This window comes from Musca autumnalis, unplaced genomic scaffold (assembly GCF_047663935.1).
Source record: "Musca autumnalis isolate F117 unplaced genomic scaffold, ASM4766393v1 scaffold_4, whole genome shotgun sequence".
NCBI classification, from domain to species: Eukaryota; Metazoa; Arthropoda; class Insecta; order Diptera; family Muscidae; genus Musca; species Musca autumnalis.
Window position 1 is genome coordinate 237,880,612 of NW_027411977.1, and position 22,852 is coordinate 237,903,463.

Consider the following 22,852-nt stretch of genomic DNA (forward strand, 5'->3'; position numbering starts at 1 on the left):
GTTGTTCGTTTACTCTAAAGTACAAGTACAATGCAAAAGACCTTAGTCGATTACAAGAAGTTACTGGACGTGTACAAATTTGTACAAATTGTTGAGTAAACGAACACACCGTTTGTTTCTTTATTTTAAATCAAATACCCCTGTTACACTTAACCGGATTAACTAGAGCTGGCAAACTATCGATATCGGCCACATTCGATTATTTCGATATTTCCGTTTCAAAATATCGATAAAATCGATACTATCGTAGATTTCCTACTCCTATTTATTTAGAATCCTAATTGGCCGACAAATGTGTTTTCTTTACATTTCGCATGTCAGTGAAATACGAGGCGAATTAGAAAAGTTTGCGGCCTAAGCAACATGCAGTGTCGCCAGTCGTCATTTAACATTTTTGGAAAGTGCGACAATTTTTAGCCTAAGCGTACTCAGGACAGTTTGACATACGACCACGTGTTGTGTTGTTTACAGTGACTTGAAAAAATGACTTTGAAAAAAAGGAATTTACTTGTGAACATTTTCGTCCGATAATTGGTCTGTTCCTTTACTTTTGAAAATGGTAAAAGTAAAGGAACGCTTTTCGAGGAAAAAGTGGTAAAACTTGAAGATTCTTCAACGTAAAGGAACAGAGCTTATTTTCCACAACTTTCAACGTGGATAATCACGGCAAGAGTGCATCGATCAAATTGAATCTTTGTATGTCAATAAAGGACCATCCTATAGCACTATAAAGAACTGGTTTAATGAATTCAATCGTGGCCGATATTCGCAAAAAAAAAACGAAGTTCTTGAGGATCGTCCAAAAACGGTCGTTGTTCCAGAAAAATTTAAGCCGTGCGTGAACGGATAATGCAAGATCGCTATGTTATGTACCGTGAGATAGAGGCATCCTTGGGCATTTATTCCACCAACTAACATATTGCATGCACACTTAACGCAAAAAATGTTTTTCTCGTCGGATCCCTCGTTGATCGGTGCAAGAAATTTCGAAAAACTACGATCGCGGTGATTTAAAAGACGTTTATAAGAAAATGCAGAAAATAATTTCGACACGATCCGAGCGGAGCTATTAAATTTCACTTGTTCCGAATGTGGGAGCTATCCGAAGGCGTAAGCCGTGATAATTTATATTCGAAGCCGATCTATATCTGGAAGGAATAATACGATGTTCAAAGTTTGGAACAAATCGTTTGATCTCTTCGATAGTTTACACCATTTTACAAAAACATTTTGAACTTTCGTGGGGTAGGTACTCGAAGAATTGAACCGATATGGTTCATATACCGATATGGCTCATATTCGAACTTAAACTAAGTTTGGGCAAAATATTACGATATGCAAAATTTGGTTCGAATCGATTGATCCGTTCAAGAGTTATCGTGATCACCAGCCTGACAATACGACAGACAGACGGACGGACGGACTCTAAATGCTAAATCGACTCCAAATAGTCCGAAACGAATTCCGTCCAAAAATACTTGAAATCTAAAACCTTTATTATAAACATTTCTGGCTATTGCTTCTATTAATTTTCTTTAGTGATGTCAAAATGGCCGATAATATCGATATAAAAAACTATTTGTCGATATTGGCGTAGAAAATTAAGTATCGATAATATCGATATTTCCATCGATGGTTTGCCAGCTCTAGGATTAACTCAGTGTGTTTGGATTTCAAATGTCAATGCCATAGCGCAAACGTCAAATAAATCCTCTCGAAGTAGGTTAATCCGGCAAAAAACTCTAGTGTAATCGTACTAAATCGGAACAAAAACATAAATTTTAAAATTGCAGTTTACTTATTTAATGCTTTAATCCTATCCACAACGCTTTAGAATCTAAAAAAATGTGCAATTGTGAAATTTTCTTGGTCAAAAATTTTAACATTTCGAGTTGCTTACATTGAACAGCTGATTAAAAGTCAGCTGATCAGACTTGCAAATTTTGCGGGACAAATTTTCCCAGCAAAAATTTGCAAGTTCTCAATCACAAAACTCTCCAAACTCGCTCTCTTTTGCTGGATAATTTTGTTATCGAACAGCATTCAGTAAAAATTTGTACGAATTTGTACAAATTTTGGCTTATCGTACAGACCTAATATTGCATAGTTTTGTGACAAAAAGCTGCCGTTTTGTAAAAGCGTTAAGTATTTAATCACGGCTGATGAGGAAAATTTGTTTAAAGTGGTTTTCGAATATTTGTAAAAATAGGCTTACATCTCCCTCCAGATGAAATCCATCCTAAAGGCCAGAACAGAATCGATCGTCTTGCTTGCTTCCCTAAATGTCAAATTATAAAGGAATGCCATAGCCTCTTTTCAAATCCAGTTGCGTTCCCCTTTAGGAGGCTCTGGCATTCCTTTATAATTTGACATTAGGAAAGCAAGCGACGACTGATTCTGTTCTGGCCTTTAGCGCAACTGACATTCTTAAAAACAAACTAGGCAAAATCACCGTAAGAGGAAAATCCAAAATATGAATGTCAGGAGATGGCGTCACCCAGAGGCAAATGGCAACACAACATAAGCAAGAACCCCAACCACTGCACGAATTCAAGGAGGAATTGTTTCTAGGCAAAGATAGGTGTCAGCCCCATCACCTGACAGACCAATCATCTGCGTAGGTGGAATAAAACAATGATTAAAGACTAACACAAGCCAAAACGAACAATAACAAGTAAGAAAGGTGTTAAATTCTGCCGGGCCGAACTTTTTATACCCCCCACCACGAACTGTATTGAAGAGAATTCCTAAATTCCGAAAATTGGGAGATATCGTCCTATGGGGGCTATATGAGGGCGTTGACCTATACCGACAAATTTCAGGTGGAAAGTTGTATACCCTTAACGAAGACTAACTACCAAATTTCAATCATTTCGGTGGGATATTGAGGTCACAACCTTCAAAATACCGAAAATCAGGATGCACCATTCTATGGGGGCTATACGAAGACGCGGACCTATACCGATAAATTTCAGGTGGAAAGTTCTTTACCCTTAACGGAGACTAACTACCAAATTTCAATCATTTCGGTGGGATATTGAGGTCACAATCTTCAAAATACCGAAAATCAGGAGGTATCGTTCTATGGGGGCTATACGTGGACCTGTACCGACAAGTTTCTGGAAGAAAGTTTTATACAACCAACAAAGACTAAATACCAAATATCAGCCATTTCAACCTTCAAAACACCGAAAATCGGGAGGTAAGTTCTATGGGGGCTATATAAAGGCGTGGACCTATACCAACAAATTTCATATGGAATGTTTAGTACCCCAAATGAAGACCAAATACCAAATTTCAGCCATTTCGGTGGATAAATGTGGCCACAACCTTTAAAATACCGAAAATCTGGAGAAACCGTTCTATGGGGGCTATATGAGGGCGTGGACCTATACCTACAAATTTCTGGGGGATAGTTTTGTACCCCCCCCCCCCCCCACGAAGACTAAATACCAAATTTCAGCCATTTCGGTGTGATAATGAGGCTAAAACCTACAAAATACCGAAAATCGTCCTATGGGGAGTATATTAAAACGTGGACCTATGTAAACATTTTATGGTAAAAATGTTTCTTAGCCTCTGGAAACACAAAATACAATTTTACAGCCGATTCTGTGGTCAAATGGGACTAACCCCCAGTTTTTGTAACTTATTTTTGTTCGTTCGTCTATATTCGTAATAATTTAGGCATTCATAGCTCAGCCCCCAGATGACATACACATCTAATTTTTAGTATACCCGTTCCATATATCGTTAAGGATTCCTCATTTAAAAATCAACGCTCTACATTTGCGCTAAAGCGAGTAAATCGATCTACAAAATTTGACAATTCGTGTGAGAAGAATAAAAATTTTTACAAAAACTGGGGGTAATACATTCAAAATATTGTAAAGTGACGCGTACTAAATACGGGGTGTTATATGGGGGCTATACCAAAACGTGGACCTACATAAACAAACTTTGGTAAAAATAGTTTTTAGCCTCTGAAAACACATAATACCAAATTACAACAGATTCGGTGGTCAAATGGGACAAATATCTTAAAAATTCCTTAAAACGATGACGCGTCACTTTGTATGGGGGCTATACGAAAACGTGGACCTAGCTAGCTCGCTTCCAATACCAAAAGTCCTATGTACATATTGTTCACAATTCAAGTTCTACCAAACGAATGGCGTCTCTTTATTCAATATCTTTTCTCTACACGTAATTTCTTAAATCTACTTAAATACATGGTTGTGTTTTATATACATGGTTGCATTATTGTGTACTTTATGTTATCAATTCAAGGTTTATTTACAATGGGTGTGTTCCTTTATGCTTACAACTCGGCCAACCTGACGGTAGTGACCGCCCCGGTCACACGGGGTTAGAGTAATTATAAGGGTTAGTAGGGTACTTAGTCTATCTATTTACATACTTATGCTAAAGGTGAGTATTATGTGCGCTAAAATCTATGACTATCTACAACTATATACAATCAGGTAGAGCAGCTCTGGGTTCCTAGCCTGGGCCATCCTTTTTCCACAACCTCATGTTGCATGCCTCGATTACCCCATCATAGGGGATCTGCGTAATCTGGCAGTTCTCTATGTCCCTAACCACATATCTATCATTCGGCAGCACTTTGTGGATTACGTAAGGCCCCTTAAATTTGGGCACCAACTTTTTATTGACTCCCACTGTGGTGTCTATGTTCTTAATTACAACAAAATCCCCTAACCGAAATGAATTAACTTTGTATCCCTTCTCTTCAGATCTCTTTTCACTGTACCTTTGCGCCCTCGCAATCGCAGCCTCTGCTTTATCCCTGATTTCCTTAGTACCCCCCCCCGGGCCCAAAAAGTTCTCCTCCAGGTACTCTGACAACTTGTCTACAACTTCTCCCCTTTGATTCACTCCGAACAAGAGTCTACTTGGAGTGTCACCTGTAGATCTATTAACTGTATTATTAAACGCAAACTCAATCTTCCCAAGTTGCTTCACCCAGTCACCATGTGATACTGGCTCACTTAATTTAGCCAACATACCCACCAGTGTTCTGTTCACTCGCTCCACTTGACCATTAGCCTGAGGCGAGTGGACAGCCACCTTTACGTGGTCTATATTTCTTTCTTTCAAAAATTCCGTAAACTCTCCTGAAGTGAAACAACTTCCCCTATCCGTTATACATCTAACTGGCCTACTATAATAATCAAAATATTTGAGAAGTGCCGCCTTGACTTCTTTGGTGCTTGTTGTTAATACTGGGTACAACCTAACGAACTTTGTAAATGCATCTATAACCACCAAGATATGTTTCCTTTTAGATTGTAACGAAGGTAATGGACCTAAATGGTCTAAATGTACCGTATGAAAAGGTCTCGGTTCCTTCGGGATACTGTGCAGTGCTCTTGCATTAGGCCTATGTGGAGCAGAGTACATTATACATTTCACACAATTCTTACGATGATCTTCTATTTTCTGTCTCATATTTGGAAACCAATAGTGTTCTTTCATTTTCAAATACATTTTATCCACCCCTAAATGACCTAACTTTTCGTGTATGTCTCTAATTAACTCTGTTTCCATTCCTTTTGGTACATAAAATCTTAATCCCTCATTTATCTTCCTATACACTACTCCATTTACCATATCGTATCCACCCACGTCACCCTCTTCTAACTTTAATTTTAGATCCCTTACTTCCTGGTCCCGTGCCTGGGCCGCACATAATTGAAAGTCTATATCCTCTGATTCTATCGTCGCTACTACTTTACTATTATCCTGATCTATTCTAGACAATGCGTCCACATGTCCCATTTTCGCTCCCGCCCTATGTACGATGGTATAATTATAATTTTCTAGCTCGAGAGCCCATCTTGCTATTCGACTATTTATATTCCTTTTCGCTAGTGTTAGTGTGAGCGAATTGCAATCTGTCAAAATTTTGAATTTTATTCCCTCCAAATATGCCCTAAATCTTCTCAACGCATATATGATAGCTAACGTTTCCAACTCAAAACTATGATATCTACTCTCCGGTTCTGTGGTTCGTTTCGAAAAATACGCTACTGGGTGAAATACATTGTCGTCCTGTTTTTGTAATAGTATTGCTCCAAAGCCTGCTGCGCTTGCATCGCAATGCAATTCCGTTTCTCTTTGCGGATTGTATATTGCTAAAACCGGGCTAGACGTTAAATGTTTCTTTAATGTTTCTATGGCCTTTTTACATTCATCCGTCAATTCGTATTTGACCCCATCTTTCGTTAGTGCATACAAAGGTTTTGCTATTAAAGAAAATCCCCTTACAAACTTACGAAAGTATGCACATAACCCTAAAAATGCTTGCATTTCCTTGACATTTTTTGGTACTGGGTATTGCTTTATCGAATTCACATGACTTTCTGACGGTTCTATACCCTTCCTAGACACTTTATACCCCAGGTATTCTATTTCTGTATACGCGAATTTACACTTCTGCATTTTGAGTTTCAGTCCATACTTTGCTAACCTGTTCAAAATTCTTCCTACCAACTGGATATGCTCTTCCAATGTTTTTGAGGCTATTACAATATCGTCCATGTAAATTACTATCTCGTTTCTCTCTAAAAAGTCCTTAAAAATTCCCGCAATAAACCGTTGGAAAATAGCCGGTCCATTTTTCAGCCCAAATGGCAACCTCACAAACTCATACTGTCCGTTAGGAACGACAAAAGACGTATACTTAATTGAGCTCTCTTCCATCCTGACCTGGTAAAATCCTGACTTCAGGTCCATGATGGTAAACCATGCTTTCCCCTCTAAATACTCTAGACAATCCTCGATCAATGGAAGAGGGTAATTATCCCTTACTATTATTTTATTGAGCGACCTATAGTCTACACACATTCTTGTCTCCCCATTTTTCTTTTTGGCTAACACAATCGGAGAAGCATATGGAGAGTCACTCGGTCTTATAATCCCCTTGTCTAGTAAGTCCGCTATAATTTCGTTGACCTTTTGTTTCTCCGCAAACGACAGCCGCCTTGGGGAACAATACGTTGCATTTCCGGACGTTACCATTATCGGCGCCCTATAATCCGATATTTCCGGGTCGTTATTAAGTTCCCTCACATAATTTTCTTCTATGATTTTCCTTACCTCTCGTTTTTCCCGCATACCTATTTGTGGATTTATGTCCCATTCCTTTCCATCGTCCCCCTCTATGCTACCCACCATAAATGCCTGGTTTGAATGCCTTTCCTCGCTGTCTGGATTCTCACCATATTCCTTTACTTGTTCTACTTTATTATTGTTGTCCTTAAATTCCTCTAAATTTTCTTTAATTTCCAACAATTCAACTTTTCTTTCCCTTTCCTCATTTAATTTTTTATTATTTGCCACCATTTCTTTGTTTATTTCCATTTCTTTATATTTAATCCCCTTATCAATTTCATTTCGATCTGTTCCAATCGTTGTTGTTTTTTGTTCTCCTTTTCCTTTACTTTCCTTATTCTCTACTATACTAGTTACTTTCTTTCTCCCTTTATCGATTTCGTTTCGTTCCACTTCAGTTACTGTTAATTTTTGTTTTTTCTTTTCTTTATTTTCATTACTCTCCACTATACTAATCACTTTCTTTTCCTCTTTATTGATTTCATTTTGTTCCATTCTAGTTATTGTTACTTTTTGTTTTCCTTTCTCTTTACTTTCATTGCCACTCGCTACATTAATTACTTTCTTTTCCCTTTTATTGAATTCATTTCGTTCTGTTCCAGTTATTGTTATTTTTTGTTTTTCTTTCTCCTTACTTTCATTACCCTTTATTCCACTAGACACCTTCTTCTTTTCTTTGTCTTTGTACGTTACCTTCTCACTACTCTTTTCTTTTTCTCCTTTTGGCCCAATGCAAACACCATACAGTTTTCCATTGTTTTTTGGTTTTATTTTGTGTGGCTCCAATTTTTCTTCATTTTTCGAGTCCACACACAAATATATCTTAAAGCTATGTTTTGCATTAAATTCATCATGTTGCAATGGTTTGTTCTTATGGCTTAAAACTACTCCAAATAATTTAAGAAAATCTCTTCCAAATACCAATGAACAAGGGGCCTCTCTTTTCAAAATGTTTAAATTTAACCTTCTTTCCTCGCCCCTAAATTCTACCTTAATATTCATCCTTCCACATAGTCTCAGCTTTTCCCCGTTCAGACCTCTTAATCCCGAAATTTTCTCCTCCTGAATATTTACACCGGGGCTTAATGAACGGATTACGTCTTCATTGATAAAGCTGCACGGGCTACCGGTATCAATTAAAGAATTAACAAAACGGAAATTAGACCCAGGACTAGAAGATCCCAAAACTACTCTTACCTTCATTCTCCATCCGATTTCTTCCTCTTCCTCCTTTTCCTTCTCTACTGCTGCCACTGCTCGCTGGGGGCAATTTACTTTGAAGTGGCCCATCTTCCTACATTTGAAACACGCACCTTTAGGCAAATATTCTTTTGTGCACGTACTCGCAAAATGCCCAAAGCCTTGGCATTTAAAACATCGCACATCAGCCAATTTGACCTCTTTTCCAACCGCTACCCGCTGCTGTCCCCGTTCTCGTAGCATCTTTTCATACTTTGGTATGCTACCTTTGAAGCTTCTCAATGTTGTATGGTTGAACAACATTGTGGCAGCTAATGCTCTGTCTTGGATGCCTTCCACAATGTATTCGACCAACTCTGCCTCCGTTATCGGGGTGCCTTCCGCTAATTCTTGCATAATGAGGGTATATGTGTGTAGGCTTTCTCCTTGCCGATCCCACTTTCGGCGTTCTAATCTTTTCAGCGCTTCCTTAACACCTATAGATTGTTTAAACTCGTCCTGCAGCTCACCTTTGAGTTCTTGCCAAGTTTTAGCGTTGGATGACCGCAAAAACAGGCCTGCACTTCCAGTCATCAATCTTCTTGCGTACAAAAACTTGTTTGCTTCAGTACAGCCCAACACTGCTGTTACTCTGTCGAACTCACTTATCCATTTGGACACACTTTGGCCGTTGTCCCCACTAAATTTTACTACAGCCGCTTCCACATCTATGAAATGCACAACCTTTGCATTCGCTTCTTTTTCTTCTTGGTTCATTTCATATTGCATTTTTAACAATTCCAACTTTCGCAGCTGCTTCTCTACTTCTGCCCGTACGTTTGCTTGCTTGTACGTGTTCATGGCGGCGGTTTGCTTGTCTGCATAAACTTGCATGCTTGTGGCATTTTTTGCCACCACCTTTTCGCCTGCTTGATCACGTACGCCCATTCTGCTTGTTTGTCCGTCTGTGTTTGCAAGAATGTCTACTTCCAACTCGCACAACTGCTCTTGCTCGGTCGTAATGGGATGTTGGTCGGCTTCTGCATGTTCGTTGGTGGTGGTTTTTTCGCATATACACACTTTTTCTGTATTAGCAACGTTTACCTCTGTGCTTTTTTCTGCATTGATTTCATCATTAGGCACGTTTGCCTGTGCCAACTTTTCCGCTTCACCACCACCAATTTTTTGCTCCTGGCCACTCGTCCCAATTACTGCTTGCAACATACCTCGCAACTGGGATACCGTAGCAGTTTCTGGAAAGTCCATTCCCAATTCCTTCAGGCTTTTCATTAACTCCTCTCGTACCATTTTGCTTTTAATAAAAACACTTCCTTGAAATTCTATTTTACTTCAGCTTCTGTGTATACTGGTTTGGCTTTGTTATACACACACACACAATTTGTTCGCTTGCCGACGGGTTCTTTTTCACACCTGAGTTGTTCACAATTCAAGTTCTACCAAACGAATGGCGTCTCTTTATTCAATATCTTTTCTCTACACGTAATTTCTTAAATCTACTTAAATACATGGTTGTGTTTTATATACATGGTTGCATTATTGTGTACTTTATGTTATCAATTCAAGGTTTATTTACAATGGGTGTGTTCCTTTATGCTTACAATATAATAGATTTTACCAAAATTTCATTCACCTACTTCAATCCGTCCGGACGCTAGAGTGATTTCCACAGAGGGACAGACGGACGGATATGGCTATATCGATGTAGAATTGCACGCTGATCAAGAATATATATATATAGTTTGTGTGGTCTACAATGATTATTTCGAGTAGTTACAAACGGAATGACAAATTTAATATACCCCCCATCTTATGGTGGAGGGTATAAAAACTGGATCTTATGGCAATGACCTTTGGCACACAAAATAGCACGCACATTGCGCAATGGAAAGTACGAGCACTTCGTGAAGCATTGAGCACAACTTCAATTGCAAATGGCATCGTATAAAATAGTAGTTGTAGTTGTTGTAGTAGTATTTTTATTTTATGTTTATAAGTTCATTTTCAGATCTACTGGATGGAGTTAGTTGAGTATCGTGCGGGTCTGGGCCACGTGCTGGGCAGATTTTTGCACGTTTTCGATCCTTGCGCTATAGGAATTTTGACGTCTCTAACGGTAACACCCGAGTTGAACTTCATACAGGAAACGGCAACTGTGACTTTACAGTGGAAAAGAAAATAGTGGTGAAAGCTGTTTTGGAATCATGATGTCGAAGAATGCTAAGAGGTCATTTCAGACATGGAAACGAATATTTGACCGTATGATAATGGCTCGATTCAAGACCAATGTAACCATAATCATGTCGAAGTTTGCTAAGAGGTCGTTTCAGACATGGAAACCAATATTTGACCGTGTGATAATGACTCGATTTAAGACCATTGTAACCATAGTGCAGTGCTATGCCCCCACAAAAGATGCTGAAGATACGGTGCAAGATAACTCAAAAATGACTGACGGCTCATAGAACTGTCTCAAACATTTCAGCTGGTCATTGGTTCTATCCTTCCGCACAAGAAGATTCATAAATGCACATGGGCTTCACCGAGTGGAAGCTCTCTGTCAGAAACAAAAGAGGTGGAACACAACCAGAAACACCATAGTCACGGCTATACGCGAAAAGTTACCAATAAATCAACACCATATATGGAAAGACATCACATCAATGTATCACCAAGTTGCGGAAGAAACATTGACCGTTAGAAAAAAAAAATTGGATATCAAACCACACTGGGAACCTAATTTCTTAAAGAGGTGATATTGGGGTACCGTTATTAAACAACAATATCACAAGAGAGCAATGTCAGCCACTCCACCAGACTATTGAATTATATGTATTGTAGAGATGATTATGTTGTTGTGTTGTGATGGTGTGAACATTGGTTGTGGGTGTTCCGGTTATAGATTCGGCGATGGTATGGAAGAGATGTAAGTTAGGTTTAGGATGCGTAGCTGCCATTCTGGCAGCCACTCCACTCGGAGACTTTGAGGTCCATTGTGATCATCCAGACTATTGATTTATGTGTATTGTAGAGATGAGGATGTTGTTGTGATGTGTAAATTGGGTTATTTGTTTGTAGATGAAGAACGTGGCTATGCGTGTTGCTAAACGGTGTTCCAGTTGTTGATTTGGCGATGGTATGTGAAAGATGAAAATGTGTTGTTAGTTATGTATGGGGTGGTTGTAGTGCGGCTATATGGTGATTTTTGCATGCAGATGGTGATGGTTTGTGAAGATGATTATGGTGTGGAAGAAAACGAGTGATGTGATGCCTTTTATGGATGAAACTATATGGTGCTGTATGACTGTTGATGACGATGTGATGTGCTATGTGGGGGGAGATGGTGGATTAATTTGAAGAGGTTGGACAGGAAAGGAATTGGAAATTGGTAGGACAAGAGAGAAGAATAAGAATAGTTCGTGACTGTAGAGGAGAGAACAGATTGTTTTAAGAAGAAAACATTTAGTACCTAACTAGAATTTATTTACTAACGGTTCTAAGTCTGAACTGACCTGCCCCAGAGCCACTTGAGGCTCTTAAAGAGATTCAATCACGTGTACACCAAATAGTCTATGTCTTTTGACCATCAGTCTAGGACATCTACATAGAATGTGCTCGATTGTCTCCGTTTCCTCCTCATCCTCGCATAACCTACAGTACTCAATGTTGTTGCCATCCCACTTACATGTCTTAGATCTTATTCTACAGTGGCCAGTTATGACCCCTGTAGCGATTCTGATTTCCGACTTGCAGAGCGAGAGAAGGGACGCAGTTCTACGCCCTGAGATTGCCGGCCGGATTGACTTCGGTACCTTGCAACCAGGTACGTCTTGCCAAATTCTTACGGTTTTCTCTGCATAGAACTGACTGAGTTTTCCGAGGAAGAATCAGAGCGCTGGCTTGACATAGTGCTCTATCATACGGCTGGATGTTCAGTACTGCATTCAGTGCTGCTTGAGGGGAGCTCCTCACTGATCCTGTAATAAGAACTGAAGCAGATCTTTGCACAGTAGCTAAAAGAATGGTTGTCAAAGCAGTCGGTGCGTTCTGAAGCATCGCTGGAATGATACCATCAGGTCCAGGAGACTTATATGGCTGAAAAGTACTTATCGCCCATGAGATTTTGTGATAGCTTATTAATCTGTTGACAAGAGCCAACTCCCCCGGAGTGCGGATCCTGCTTTTGCCCACACCAGGTGTGCTCGAGCTGGCATCCTCACTTCCAGGGAAATGTGTTCCTGTCAACAGATCTAAAGTCTCTAGAGCGGAGTTAGTCCAGGTACCGTCATCCCGTTTGATGCTCCCAAAGGGTTTTGGGTCCTTCGAGATCACCTTACGGAACCTCGCTGCTGCATTAACCCCCTCTATAGATTCACTAAAACTTATCCACGAGTATCTCTTAGCTTTCCTAATTTCACTTTTATACCGGTTGAAACTCTCTCTATAGAGATTCCAATCGGTATCAGATTTGGTGTGGTGGCTTTCCTGCTGTTTTTCCTAAGCTTTGCTAGCTCTTTGTTCCAACAAACTAATTAAGTTCTCCTACCAGGATAAGATAATGGGCAAGACTTCTCATAGCAACCCCGGAGGACACGCGTAAGATCTACATCTTGGCCATCTATTTCCTCCGCTGTGCGTGGTTCAGAGAACTCGCACAGCCTCGAGGAAACAAGGGAGTTGCAGTTTTCCCAGTTTGCTCTCCTTGGATTCCTATGAAGCAATAGCCGTTTACTTCCATAGTGAACTTGAAAGTGTACCGCTCAGTGATCTGAAAATGAACACTCCTCCGATAGTCTCCAGTCCACTATGGCTGTATCTTCCATATTTGTAAGGGTTAGGTCAATGACCTCCTCCATTACCCTATTATGAAAGGTGGCAGTGTTACCCCTATTACATACTCGTAGATTATTAACTAAAATAAAATCGAATATGGACTCACCTCTCGTATTGGTGTCACTGCTTCTCCAGTGGAAGTGGTGAGCATTTGCATCACAGCCCATCACTCGTCTCCTCCACTAGTTTGCGCACCAATCCGCTTGGCGGGTCGGGTGACTCATACGGCATGTAGACCAAGGCTAGCACTAAAGTCCTACCGGTAACTTCGTCTAGCCTCACTGCAGTTGTGTCGCCATCACTGTAATTGTAGAGTTGGATCAGTTTTAGACTTTTCCTAGCTACAATACAGGTTCTTACCTTGTCTCCATTATTCGTGTAGAATAGGGAGAAGTGCTTATCGTTTAGTCCAGAAACCCTATTTTTATATAAATAGGGTTCCTGGACCAAAGCGATATGTATTGCAGAGTCTGTGAGGGAGACAAGGAGTTCGGCAACCGCGGCCTTACAGTGGTGCAGCTTGATCTGCAATACCCGAAGGCCATGCTGCGAACTACTTTACTGCGACCTCGAGATCCGGAACCGAAGTCCACCAGAGCCGAAGAACAGCACTCCCCCACAGTCTTTGATATAGTCCGCACTCTCACTATCAATGGTGAATCGCATCGCCATGCCGTCCCTCTCCTTGAAATGGTTGAGAAGCCTCCAACCCACAATGGAGAGACCTCTGTTCTGCTTCTTCAGCATCTTAACCACTTCCCCTGCATCAGAGTCAGGAGGAGGCACCCAGGAGGATCGTAGCTCCTGGGTACCTCATCAGCAGGGACAGCGGCCAGCCTGCAGCCGTCCCAGAGTTCACCAGCACCCTCTATTAACTGGATAAGGAAGTCTCTCGACTCCTCATCCTGACAAAAGAGGATTTTGATGCCCCTTTGGAAAACCGCCCTGCCGATGCCAGTCTTACTGGCGTCTACCTCATCGGAGGTGATGGCCCTCCTCAGGAGGCGTTCCACTGCAAGCCAGTGCGTATCGCTGATCCTCCCATCCAGATCAGCCTTATCGATGATCGCCACTCGGAGGTTCTCCGGAGCGATAATCCCTTCTGAGCTCGCTGACTTCGGTGTCCTGTCTTCAGAAGGCTGTGGGGGTATCAGACTTGGGTCAGCTTTGTTGGCCTTCCCTAGTTGAGCCTTTTCTGCCTTCTTATGACCGGTCCCCTGTGAGTGGGAATCCATGTGGCTGCTCGGTCGACGATCCACCATCCTCTTGGCAACAGGATGCGGATCTTCAGAAGACCTGACCCTCTTAACGCATTCCTGCGCAGATGTCTTTGAATGTCCGCCCTGTTTCGAGGTCGATAACCCATCTCCTGGCACAGGGTCAGCACTGCTCTTAATATCAGAAGAGTGAGGTCTAGCAGGTGCCGATGGCTTTACAGTGGTCTGTTGCCCAGTCCTCTGCACAGTCGTCGGCTGTCTTGCTTGTGGCTGCAACTTTTCCTGCGCCAACTTCGAAACGGGAGGGATCACACCAGTGTTTCCCTTACGTTCCATCGTCTTCGGGGCCAATGGAGCCGGGCTGCCCGATCCTACCGCATTCATCAAGGATGTCCGCAAAGGACTCGAGCAATTCGTCACCATTGGATTTGTTAGTTTCCCTGTAGAGGTTGCCTTTGTCACAGCCACTGGGCTGGAAACTGCAGCCTTTACAGGGGTCGGAATTTGATCGATTGGAAGGAAGATCTTCTCAATGTGAGGGTATTTCCTCTCTATATTTTCCAATTATTTTCTATTTTTTTCTTGCAACATAACCATCAAATCTCTGGATTTTGGAACCTTGTGGACACTTCATCCAAGACATTGTTTCCGAGATTAATATTGAAGACCCCATTTGCCTCTGTTCTTGATTTTCATAGTTCCAAGTCGAAATTTCTTTCACTATTTGCGATGCATCTTAGCTTTTTATTTATTTTTTACACATTTGTTATGATTGAAATGTAGCGGCGAATCATTTTTCACTGATAATCTTAGAGATTAATGTCGGTAATGATCAAAATTAATGTAACATATTGTTGAAGAAATTAATGTAGGAAAATTGGAGAAAATAACCGCGAAAACATGTCGCAAGATGGTGGAACTGGTGCCGAAACAGTTGTAGAATGTGATAATCTCCAACGGTTGCTATAAAAATCTTTAGCGTGTAACAAAAATGTAATTTTCTCAAAAAATATGTTAACGCAAAATACTTTTTTGAGGTAAAATAGTTTGTGTTGTTATAGATTTTTGTCAATATTTAGAAGACCATTAAGTCTTTAGCAGCGGTTCTTACAGTTATTGGATATTAAACTATCAAAAAAAAAAAACTGTTTGACCACGAATAAACGAATTTATTTCAACTTTTTTCAATTTTCTAAAGAGGCTAAATACTTAATTGACTCGCAGAAAGTTATAAATCTGTTTGAAAAATCCAAACTATAACAAAATAGGCCTTATAATAATGGGGGTTAGTATTACGATGTGTAAAATTTAGACTAAATCGATGACTACCGTAAGAGTTATCGTAAGCACCATTTTAGAGAACTTTTGGGTGGGAAGTACCCACAGAAGTGGACCCATATGGTCCATCTTCGAACATAATCTAAGTTTGGACAAAATTTTAAGAAGTGTGAAGTTTAGACCAATTTGATTTATCCGTTCGAGGCTTCAGACAATTTGAAGTCGATTTAGCCCTGTCCGTCCCACTCTCTACCGATGTAAGCTTTAGTGGCACACGATATCAGCTGAAATGTATTTCGTCCAAATATACGTGGGGTCTAAAGCCATTACTTCTGTGATGAGTTTATATCCTCGTTAGTTATACATAAATTGTACGATTGTCATTCATTCAGATAGTTTGTTATAGCCTTGCAATTGCATATTTCCTATTGACATATAAAATGTTTGAATTTATCAAGTGATTCCACGAAATATTTGCAAATTCCCAGCACTGCTTTTGGACTCTCTTAACAATAAGCACATGCTTACTAAAATGAAAGCTCTTATTTTCCCCAATTTAAGAGTGTGTGAGCATTGGCATTTTTATCATCACAAATATTGCGCGGGCTTTTTGTTGTTGTTATTTTTAATGGCACATAATCGTATCTCATAAGGTCTCCGGTCTCTGATTACAATGGGGTTCGTTGTTTTTGTTGTTTACTTGGGGAATATGGGCGGCATGCTTAACACAATCTCTAGCAAAGCAAAAAAAAAAAAAAAAACGTTTGCGAACTCTCAAAAACTCGGACGAAAAAAAAGCCGCACAAGTCAGCAACGGTAGTAGAAAAACGAACACCTAATCAGTATTTGGTTGTCAGACGAGGGAAACTGATATACAATTTTAATTTATTTAAAAGAAATATACATATATTAACTACAAATAGTAGTTCTAATAAAGTTAATACGGGTAGTTAGTTAAGTGTGCATTTATAAGAAACGTCATAAAATATGACACCCAAACTGGATGACAACGATGTAAGTTTTCGGTGGCTGACAAGTGTATACAATTTACATAATTTTCATGGTTAACACCTTTACGAGAAGAAGGTGTTTTGATGTAAAAAGTGTGTTATTTACAAAACGCGTGTTATTTGACATTTGGAAGTGCTTCCCTGAATTACATGTGTAGAATTTGTGTTTTATATTTAGTTTTTTTATTAAAACTTTTAACTTTCATTTGCTTTGTTGCATCTTTCTTGCCGCTTTCAAATCATTCGAGATCAATCATTAGAGGTCAGGGTCTTTTTCGTTTAATAATTGTTTTGTTTTTGTTTGATTTGCGCTGTCACGTAGACGTCGCAAAAAATTGTTATTAGTCCCATAATTGGATTTCAAATGAGTGAGTTATTACCTCTCCTCCACATCCAAGCAAATTTCAAAACGCAAATATAGTTACCTATGCATGCATGGCATAACTTATGTGAAACAATGACAATAGAAATCATCTGTTGAAGATTATTTTGTTTATTTTTTGTATAATCAGGCTGGCTACGTTGCTGTTGGTTGACACTTTGGCTCGTATCTGCAGTTAATCAAAAGTTACTAGAAATATGGTGAACAAAATTTAATGTGATAATACTACATGGAGCTGATAAAAGTCCACTTACCCATTAAGTCTAATCAGTGACCAGCAAAAAAAAAGTATGACCAATCACATTCTGACTAATGATTAATGATGGAAGAAAGGATAAAAGGGAAATACGATCATCACATAGAAATTGGCAAAAAAATAAAAATAAAATCAAAAACCCATTGTGAAGAAATCTTTAAAATGTGACCTCTTAATTGAGCCCAATCATAAAACACATATTTGGAGGCAGTATGGTAACCCGAGCATGAACGAAATGCAGAGGAAAATTTACTCACACATAGGTATCAAAATAACGATTATAAATTTGTCAAAGAAAGAAAGTGAAATTAACACCGGGATTCTTTGCAATTTCAATACGATCAGAAAAGTGGCCTTACTTCGACTGGACTAAAGTGCAAAAGTGATGAGCTTCTGCGGAGGAAGAACCTAAAAGAACTGGATGTATTTTAGGAGTGATTTCGTTTGATAGTTATCGTGTCAACCAGTTATTTTACTTTGTCACCGTAAGATTTTTAGAGCTTTTGGTGGATCTTTATCAGAATCAAAAAGGCAACTTTTTATAGGATCGCAAAATAATAATAGTTCTGGTATCACCGTAGGATTTTTTAGAGTTATTGGGTCATTATGTCAGGAAGCATGTACTTGCCAACGAAAACATTATGTCGCTGTAAATACAACTTTCAGAAAGGGTGCTTCCATAGACCCTTACTTTCAGAAAGGTTTCTTCTATAGACACTTACTTTTAGAAAGGTTGCTTCTATAGACCCTTACTTTCAGAAAGGGTGCTTTTATAGACCCTTACTTTCAGAAAGGGTGCTTTTATAGACTCTTACTTTCAGAAAGGGTGCTTTTATAGACCCTTACTTTCAGAAAGGTTGCTTTTATAGACCCTTACTTTCAGAAAGGGTGCTTTTATAGACCCTTACTTTCAGAAAGGGTGCTTTTATAGACTCTTACTTTCAGAAAGGGTGCTTTTATAGACCCTTACTTTCAGAAAGGGTGCTTTTATAGACCCTTACTTTCAGAAAGGGTGCTTTTATAGACTCTTACTTTCAGAAAGGGTGCTTTTATAGACCCTTACTTTCAGAAAGGGTGCTTTTATAGACCCTTACTTTCAGAAAGGGTGCTTTTATAGACCCTTACTTTCAAAAAGGGTGCTTTTATAGACCCTTACTTTCAGAAAGGGTGCTTTTATAGACCCTTACTTTCAGAAATGGTGCTTTTATAGACCCTTACTTTCAGAAAGGGTGCTTTTATAGACCCTTACTTTCAGAAAGGGTGCTTTTATAGACCCTTACTTTCAGAAAGGGTGCTTTTATAGACCCTCACTTTCAGAAAGGGTGCTTTTACAGACCCTTACTTTCAGAAAGGGTGCTTCTGTAGACCCTTACTTTCAGAAAGGGTGCTTTTATAGGCCCTTACTTTCAGAAAGGGTGCTTCTATAGACCCTTACTTTCAGAAAGGGTGATTCTATAGACCTTTACTTTCAGAAACTGTGTTTCTATAGACCCTTACTTTCAGAATTGGAGCTTCTATAGAGTCTTACATTCAGAAAGGGTGCTTTTATAGACCCTTACTTTCAGAAAGGGTGCTTTTATAGACCCTTACTTTCAGAAAGGGTGCTTTTATAGACCCTTACTTTCAGAAAGGGTGCTTTTATAGACCCTTACTTTCAGAAAGGGTGCTTTTATAGACCCTTACTTTCAGAAAGGGTGCTTTTATAGACCCTTACTTTCAGAAAGGGTGCTTTTATAGACCCTTACTTTCAGAAAGGGTGCTTTTATAGACCCTTACTTTCAGAAAGGGTGCTTTTACAGACCCTTACTTTCAGAAAGGGTGCTTCTGTAGACCCTTACTTTCAGAAAGGGTGCTTCTGTAGACCCTTACTTTCAGAAAGGGTGCTTTTATAGGCCCTTACTTTGAGAAAGGGTGCTTCTATAGACCCTTACTTTCAGAAAGGGTGCTTTTATAGGCCCTTACTTTCAGAAAGGGTGCTTCTATAGACCCTTACTTTCAGAAAGGGTGCTTTTATAGACCCTAACTTTCAGAAAGGGTGCTTTTATAGACCCTTACTTTCAGAATTGGAGCTTCTATAGAGTCTTACATTCAGAAAGGGTGCTTTTATAGACCCTTACTTTCAGAAAGGGTGCTTTTATAGACCCTTACTTTCAGAAAGGGTGCTTTTATAGACCCTTACTTTCAGAAAGGGTGCTTTTATAGACCCTTACTTTCAGAAAGGGTGCTTTTATAGACCCTTACTTTCAGAAAGGGTGCTTTTATAGACCCTTACTTTCAGAAAGGGTGCTTTTATAGACCCTTACTTTCAGAAAGGGTGCTTTTATAGATCCTTTCTAAAGAAAGGGTGCTTCTATAGACCCTTTCTGAAAGAAAGGGTGCTTCTATAGACCCTTTCTGAAAGAAAGGGTGCTTCTATGGACCCTTTCTGAAAGAAAGGGTGCTTCTATAGACAATTACTTTCAGAAAGGGTGCTTTTATAGATCCTTTCTGAAAGAAAGGGTGCTTCTATAGACCCTTTCTGAAAGAAAGGGTGCTTCTATAGATCCTTTCTAAAGAAAGGGTGCTTCAATAGATCCTTTCTAAAGAAAGGGTGCTTCAATAGATCCTTTCTAAAGAAAGGGTGCTTCAATAGATCCTTTCTAAAGAAAGGGTGCTTCTATAGACCCTTTCTGAAAGAAAGGGTGCTTCTATAGACCCTTTCTGAAAGAAAGGGTGCTTCTATAGACCCTTTCTGAAAGAAAGGGTGCTTCTATAGACCCTTACTTTCAGAAAGGGTGCTTCAATAGATCCTTTCTAAAGAAAGGGTGCTTCAATAGATCCTTTCTAAAGAAAGGGTGCTTCAATAGATCCTTTCTAAAGAAAGGGTGCTTCAATAGATCCTTTCTGAAAGAAAGGGTGCTTCTATAGTCCCTTTCGGAAAGAAAGGGTGCTTCTATAGTCCCTTTGTGAAAGAAAGGGTGCTTCTATAGTCCCTTTCTGAAAGAAAGGGTGCTTCTATAGTCCCTTTCCGAAAGAAAGGCTGCTTCTATAGTCCCTTTCTGAAAGAAAGGCTGCTTCTATAGTCCCTTTCTGAAAGAAAGGCTGCTTCTATAGTCCCTTTCTGAAAGAAAGGCTGCTTCTATAGTCCCTTTCTGAAAGAAAGGGTGCTTCTATAGTCTCTTTCTGAAAGAAAGGGTTTTTCTATAGTCCCTTTCTGAAAGAAAGGGAGCTTCTATAGTCCCTTTCTGAAAGAAAGGGAGCTTCTATAGTCCCTTTCTGAAAGAAAGGGTGCTTCTATAGTCCCTTTCTGAAAGAAAGGGTGCTTCTATAGTCCCTTTCTGAAAGAAAGACTGCTTTGATAGACCCTTTCTGAAAGAACGGTTTCTTTGGTAGACCCTTTCTGTAAGAAAGGTTGCTTTGATAGACCCTTTCTGAAAGAAAGGTTGTTTTGATAGACCCTTTCTGAAAGAAAGGTTGCTTTGATAGACCCTTTCTGAAAGAAAGGGTGCTTCTATAGTCCCTTTCTGAAAGAAAGGGTGCTTCTAAAGCCCCTTTTTGAAAGAAAGGGTGCTTCTATAGCCCCTTTCTGAAAGAGAGGGTGCTTCTATAGTCGCTTTCTGAAAGAAAGGGTGCTTCTATAGTTCCTTTTTTTAAAGGAAGATTGCTTCTATAGTTCCTTTTTTGAAAGAAAGGGTTCTTCTATAGTCCCGTTCTGAAAAAATTGTGCTTTCGTAGTCCCTTCCTGAAAGAAATTGTGCTTCTGCAGCCACTTTCTGAAAGAAAGGTTGCTTCTGTAGTTCCTTTCTGAAAGAAAGGATGCTTCTATAGTTCCTTTCTGAAAAAAGGGTGCTGTCATAGCCGCTTTCTATAGAGTTAAACACGATTGTTGTTGTTTTTGTAAAACGTTGTTTATTATTAGCCCGCTGTTTAAATTTTTTTTCTTGACATTTACTGACAACTTGTTGTTATCTGCTGCTTGTAATTAGTAAAACGTAATAAGACTTATTAATATCAACTTGTTATGTATATTCCAATCTTTTCAATACATATTACGACGCTACACGCGTAAAAAAGTTATGACGAAACCATAAAGTAGCTTTTTTATGTTTATTAAACTAACTCTCGTCTGCCCTCCCATACACACATCTTTGTGTGTTGGACCTTTGAACTTTAATCTTTCGCAGCTAATCTTTAACACATTTTTACGGTTTGTATATCTCTATCCAGTCATATAGACTAATCGCACCACCAATAATGTGTAGCTTTTATTTTATAGTTTACTTTTTTCGTTTGGTGATCAACAAAAAATGAAAATCGTTTAAAAGTGTTGAAAGCTACATCCTATCGTTTTCATTTCTTTTTTGCAAAATTTTTCAATATGATGATAACGATCTTTTTAAGTAAACACTTTGCGAACAATTTTGTTGTTGGTGTCATATTCTTGTTTGTTTTTTAGTTTTGTTTTTGGAGAAGCGTTCATAAATATCAATTTTGATGAGATTTGTAGAGGTGTTATTTGATTGTATTTGAGGTGTCTGTCTCCCTAGGGTAATGCATTTCACATAGTCATGTCACAATGAGTATTTTTTTTCAGTTAATAATTTATAAATGTATTTAGAGATAATTTATTGAAAATCGTCATGATTTTCAATAATTTTTTTAGGAAATAAAAAGGTTTGCTTTGTCTAAAATAACTTCTGGTGGTAACGCACAACAAAACCCCTGATTATTCAAGTTGCCTCAGTATTTATTATTATTTCAAAAATTCATAGCTGTATTTATAACAAACTTTATGCTTTTTGTTTATCTCTACCTCAATACCCGTATTTATTTATTTACATATCTCAAAATTCGTTTATACTTTTGCAGATAATCCCCATAGCAGTTGGCATTGTTGCTGTGGTAGCTGGTGCTGTTATCGTCCACTATCTTATCAATAAGAAATCCACAAAAAAAGCCCGCCCAGAACCAAATAGAACTGCTCGCCTGCGTACCTTGATCGATGCCAATGACAAATATCAACTGCCTCTCATCGAAAGGGAAGAGTTGAGTCATGACACAAGACGTTTCCGTTTTGGTTTACCCTCACATCAACATATTTTAGGTTTACCCGTTGGGCAACATATCCATTTAATTGCCACCATAGATAGTGAACTAGTGATACGTCCCTATACCCCCATCTCTTCGGATGATGATGTTGGCTATGTTGATCTTGTCGTTAAAGTTTATTTCAAAGATGTCCATCCCAAATTCCCAGCTGGTGGTAAAATGTCCCAGTACTTGGATCAAATGAAAATTGGTGATAAGATCGCTTTCCGTGGTCCCTCTGGACGCTTGCAATACTTGGGTAATGGTCAATTTTCGATTAAGAAATTGCGCAAAGATCCTCCCAAAACCGTGACGGCTAAACGTGTTAACATGATTGCTGGCGGTACTGGTATTACACCCATGCTGCAGTTGATTCGTGATGTTTTGAAACACAATGAAAAGGATAAAACTGAATTGGCTTTGTTGTTTGCCAATCAGGTAAGTGGGATTTGTGTTATTTTGTTTTTGAAGAGAA

General features: G+C 39.2%; 2 protein-coding genes across 23 annotated transcripts in view; one reads left to right on the forward strand and one right to left on the reverse strand.

The window, feature by feature from the left end:
• LOC141402377 (NADH-cytochrome b5 reductase 3-like) overlaps positions 1 to 22,852 on the forward strand; it is a 45,365-nt gene that overhangs the window by 14,696 nt on the left and 7,817 nt on the right. For 20 of the 22 annotated variants that reach the window (XR_012412612.1, XR_012412607.1, XR_012412613.1 and 17 more), the window contains one exon: positions 22,159 to 22,815. Coding sequence is in view for 12 of the 22 variants with exons in the window: in XM_073983431.1 (XP_073839532.1) it covers positions 22,159 to 22,815 (657 nt within the window). In the remaining 10 variants the exon portion in view is untranslated. Of the gene's footprint in view, positions 1 to 16,310; positions 16,677 to 22,158; positions 22,816 to 22,852 lie in introns of those variants that run through there. The other 2 variants (XM_073983430.1, XR_012412606.1) reach the window with 2 other exon arrangements.
• Positions 7,885 to 9,929, reverse strand: LOC141402376 (uncharacterized). Its single transcript, XM_073983429.1, has 2 exons — positions 8,335 to 9,929; positions 7,885 to 8,260 (listed from the first exon to the last, which is right to left on the reverse strand). The coding sequence occupies exons 1-2, from the start codon at positions 9,622 to 9,624 to the stop codon at positions 8,240 to 8,242; spliced, it is 1,311 nt and encodes a 436-aa protein (XP_073839530.1). The 5' UTR covers positions 9,625 to 9,929; the 3' UTR covers positions 7,885 to 8,239.

Excerpts from the sequence above, each read along its gene's own strand:
- LOC141402376 (XM_073983429.1), bottom strand. The coding sequence starts at position 9,624 with ATGGTACGAGAGGAGTTAATGAAAAGCCTGAAGGAATTGGGAATGGAC. Across the intron at positions 8,261-8,334 it reads AAATCGGATGGAGAATGAAG|CCCGTGCAGCTTTATCAATG; the intron begins GTAAGAGTAGTT and ends TGATACCGGTAG.